The sequence below is a fragment of the Penaeus japonicus genome, unplaced genomic scaffold (assembly GCF_977035675.1).
Source record: "Penaeus japonicus unplaced genomic scaffold, GWHDUDI00000001_assembly GWHDUDI00000037, whole genome shotgun sequence".
Lineage (NCBI taxonomy): Eukaryota > Metazoa > Arthropoda > Malacostraca > Decapoda > Penaeidae > Penaeus > Penaeus japonicus.
The window spans coordinates 17155810-17160809 of NW_028234439.1; the positions used below are offsets into that span (position 1 = coordinate 17155810).

Here is a 5000-nt window from a genome sequence, read left to right on the forward strand (position 1 = left end):
CTCCCCCATCACCCCCCTCTCTCTGTCTCTCTCTCTCTCTCTCCCTCCTTCCCTCCCTCCCTCCCTCTTACCCACTCCTCACTCCCGCCACCATTTCACCATTACACGCAGCCCACCTCTAGCAATATGAACGTTCCGGTGGGTTGGTGGTGGGTTGGTGGGCTCCTCGTGGTTATTCAACGGTGACTTTATCAGTGGCAGTCATTGTGGTCGTTGTGACAGCCAAGGAAAGTCGTGCTTGGAGTTATTAAGTAGCAGTTGGGCGGTCTTTGTACATGTGGCGGTGTGGAGAGGTCGTGATATTCGTTGCGGAAATTGGTGATAAGGGGTTTATTGTAGTAGTAGTAGTAGTAGTAGTAGTAGTAGTACTAGTAGTAGTAGTAGTGGTAGTGGTGGTAGTAGTAACGGTAGTAGTGATATCAGTAGTAGAAGTAGTAGTAGTAGTACTGGTAGTAGTAGTAGTAGAAGTAGCGGTAGTAGTGATATTAGTAGTAGTAGTAGTTGTTACTATAGTAATAATAATAGTAGAAGTAGCAGTATAGGAAGTATTGGGAGTTGTAATACTAGTAGTAGTAGCAATGTAGTAGCAATAGTAGTAGTAGTAGAAGTAGTAGTAGCAGTAGCAAGAGCAGTAATAGTAGTTGAAATAGTATTAATAATGATAGTAGTAGTAATAACAGTAGTAGTAATATTAGTAGTAGTAGTAGTTGTTACTGTAGTAATAATAGTAGTAGGAGAAGCAGTATTGGTAGTATTCGTAGTAGTAATAGTAGTAGAAGCAGTAGCAGTAGTAGTAGCAGTAATAGTAATAATACTCAAAGCAATAATACCAATAAAAATAACTGTAGTTCGCGTTACGAAGTAATAGTAGCAATTTCAATAGCAGTAGAAAAAGGAGTAATGACAGTAGCAGTAATAATATTATATCCGTTGATGCTTCTCTTGTAATATCATTTCATTTATTTCCTTGACGCTCTTTATGTCCAATGAACATAGGATTCAATAGCAATACAGATAATAGATTCTTAAATGAATAGAATAAAATAAAACAAAGAAATAGATTAAAAAAGATACAAATAAATGAACAACAAAAAAAATCCTGAAGATTCTCCCGCCAAAACACGATATCATCTCGCAAAATTTACTGATATTTTTTCCTTATTTCCCCACCAAAAAAAAAAACTTCTCTCCCGTTTTTTTTCCTCTCAGTCCTTCGATCTCTCTATATATGTGATGGCCACGCCGGGTGACAATAGAACCCCAATAGAACCCAAATAGTAACATTGAACCCCTTGGTTCTTCCGATCTCATTTTCGTCAATGGGACGAAGGCACTTGGTCCCCTCAGTGTTATTTGTTTGTTTGTTTTTGTTCCCTTTGTTCGACTTGCGTTCAGTCTAGAGATTGTTCAGGATGTCTGTGTTTTGCGTGTAGCCTCTTGGGTGTCTAAGCGGGTCTTAGCGGTGCTGTTGTGTTAGCGGGGAGAGAGGGTGGGTGGTGAGGAGGGAGAGAGGAGAGAGGGAGAGAGGGAGAGAGGGAGGGAGAGAAGGAGAGAAGGGGAGGGAGGGAGGGAGGGAGGGAGGGAGGGAGGGAGAGAGAAAGAGAGAGAGAGAAAGAGAGAGAAGGGGAGGGAGAGAGGGAGGAAGGGAGGAAGGGAGATAGATAGATAGATAGAGAGAGAGAGAGAGAGATAGGGGGGTGCAGGGAGAGAGAGAGAGAAAGAAAGAGAAGAAAGAGAAGAAAGAGAAGGGGGGGAAGGAGGTAGGGAAGGAAGGAAGGAGGGAGAAAGTGAGAAGGAGAAAGAGAGAGGGAGGAAGAGCGAGGGAGAGGATGAAGGAGATGGAGAGGTTGAGAGAGAGAGAGAGAGAGAGAGAGAGAGAGAGAGAGAGAGAGAGAGGGAGAAAAAGTGAGGGAGAAATAAAGAGGGAGGAAGAGAGAAAGAGAGATAGCTTGCAATATTTATGTAATCTTGCAACAAGACAGTTATATATGATGAATAAAAATATGAAAAATAGAGTTTAAATGCGAGGAAATAACCAATGAATTTAAAAAGATCAAAATGAAGATTTATAAAGAAAACGGAAAAGAAAAAAGAGAAGATAATAAAATGAAAAAAGGTAAAGAAAAAAAGAAAAGAAAAAAAAGAGTGAAAAAAATAAAGGAAAGAGAATGAAGATACATTTAGCAAAAATACAAAAAAAAGAAAAAAAAAAAAAACAATCAAAATTCCTTTTACGAAGAGAAAATGAAAGAGGAAGTAAGTATAAGATGCTAAAGAGAGAGAGAGAGAAAAAAAAATCAAATACAGACAAACAACAGCTGTGATGTTTACCCAAAATAGCCTTTGTATATTTTGATGGTATAATAATTTAATATGCAAACTGCAATTATTGCCAGCGAAACGACGCAACATTATATGCAACGTCCCTGTGATATCAAGCAAATAATGATATCTTAATTAAACTGTGTATATTCAACTTTCCATTATATTTCTCGTGTGCATTTCGATTGCGCAATTCTCGCCTCTAAGGAAAGAGTGCATTGTCTTCATTCTTCTTGTGCGCTTTTAGCATTATCTTGCAACAATACCTAATTCTATCTAGCTTCTGATCCATTGTTAGATAAAACGAAAGCGTGAAGGAATAAGACATGGTAATGATTTCTGAGCAATGGCATTGACAAAAATTAATTGCAATTTCCGTCGATGTTGATAATGGACGCGGAAATCGTCTCCTAATAATGATTATTGCTTGCAATAAAACTTCTGGTGAAGATAACGAGTGGCGATAATACGGAAGGCAACGGTGGAAATAAACCCAATGTTGCAAATCGTCACACCAAAATCAAAGCAAAAAATGTTGCATATGATTGGTCCTACCCCCCCCCCCTACACACTGAAATGGATGTGTATCTGTGTGTGTGTGTGCGTGTATACATGCACACACACACACACACACATATATATATATATATATATATATATATATATATAATTTATATATATACATACATATATATATATATATATATATATATATATATATATATATATATATACATATATATTCATGTATATGTATGTATGTATGTACATATGTATATAAAGATAAACCAATATGCCAATATGTATGTATATGTGTATATGAATATAAATATAAATACACACACACACACACACATATATAATATATATATATATATATATATATATATATATATATATATATGCATAATATATATATATATATATATATTTATATATATATATATATATATATATATATATATATATATATATATAATATATATATATATATATATATATATATTATATATATATATGTATATATATATATATATATCATATATATATATATATATATATATATATATATACATACACACACATATATATGTATATAAATATATATATATGTATGTATACACACATATATAAATATACATACACACACACATATGTACACGTCTGTACAAATGCACATAAAAGATAAACCAAGATAAGATAAAGATAAACCCCTGTTCTGCCGAATCATTCCCTAACCAAACAAAAGAAAGACAAAAGGTAAACAAACTCACCTCCAAGAGTGACGTGAGCATACGCATGCGCATAGTCCGTGCCATATGTTGCAGCGCACTGGTAGACCCCGGCGTCGGACGGGTCTACGGGGGCCACATGCAGGGACTCCCGGGGTCTGATCCTCATTCGACCGCCTGACCTGTGGAGGGTGGAGGAAGGGGGTGGGGGTGAAATTGGTAATTAGAGAGAAAATTGGTGATTGGAGGGATGAAATTGGTAATTAGAGAGGAAATTGGTAATTGGAGAGAGAGAGGGAGAGAGGGGGAGGGGGAGGGGGAGGGAGAGGGAGAGGGAGAGGGAGAGAGAGAGAGAGAGAGAGAGAGAGAGAGAGAGAGAGAGAGAGAGAGAGAGAGAGAGAGAGAGAGAGAGAGAGAGAGAGAGAGAGAGAGAGAGAGAGAGAAAGAGATATAAAAACAGATAAAGAGATATAAAGAGAAAACGAGAAAAGAAAAATAGAAAGAAAAAGAAAGAAAGAGAAAGGAAAAGACGAAGAGAGAGAGAGAAAGAGAGAGCAGAGAAAATGTATTCACTCAGCCTTGGGTGATCCCCAAACAAGACCAAACAGAGCCTTAAATACTGTATTTTTATTCCCTTTCATATTGCTAAATCAAATGCGTATGATGATTCGATAAACACGAGATATTTACGCTTATGCTCATTAACTTGATATTAAATTCTGCTTTATAACGGAAGGAAAAAAGGAATTTGTAATGGTTATGTGGGCTCGAATGACGGTTAAGAGTGAGTGGTGAAGTAGTCGTTGTGGTAATTGTGGTACAGATTGTTTGGTGGTTGTGGTGGAAGTTGCAATGGTAGTTTGGGAGTACTGGGAAAAAAGTGGATTGATTGTATGGGGTGTGGGACGTATACAGGGGATGTTATTAGATAGGGAGGGGCTGAGTGCGCGTGTCTTTTCGTGTCTCCCCATGATCTGTTTATTCGTTTATATGCGCGCGTGGCTTGACACACACACACACACACAATCATAATCACACAGTCACACAAACACACACACACATATATACAAACACATGTAAACACATACCCATCACATCCTCACCCACACCCACAAACCTACACCCACCCACACACTCATCCCACTCTTGGATCTACATACCCTTCTTTCCCACCACACCCCCACCTACACCCACACCCACCCACCCACATACCCTACTTTCCCACCACATCCACACCCAAACCCACACCCACACCCAAACCCACACCCACACCCACCCACGTACCCTACTTTCCCACCCCATCCAAACCCACACCTACACCTACAACCACACCCATCCACATACCCACACCTACACCCACACCAACAACCACCCACATACCCTACTTTTCCAGTGGTCATTAGCAATCAGAACCACAGACACAGAAAGTCTGTTGCACCATCATTC

The 5000-nt window shown here is 38.3% G+C and overlaps 1 protein-coding gene across 1 annotated transcript in view; it reads right to left on the reverse strand.

Moving 5' to 3' along the window:
- The window catches only part of LOC122253624 (cell adhesion molecule Dscam2), a 91528-nt gene that overhangs the window by 65227 nt on the left and 21301 nt on the right, over nt 1-5000 (reverse strand). The window contains exon 4 of the mRNA XM_086532491.1: nt 3597-3736. Within this exon, the coding sequence (XP_086388617.1) occupies nt 3597-3723 (127 nt within the window). The 5' untranslated portion in view covers nt 3724-3736. The remainder of the gene's footprint in view (nt 1-3596; nt 3737-5000) is intronic.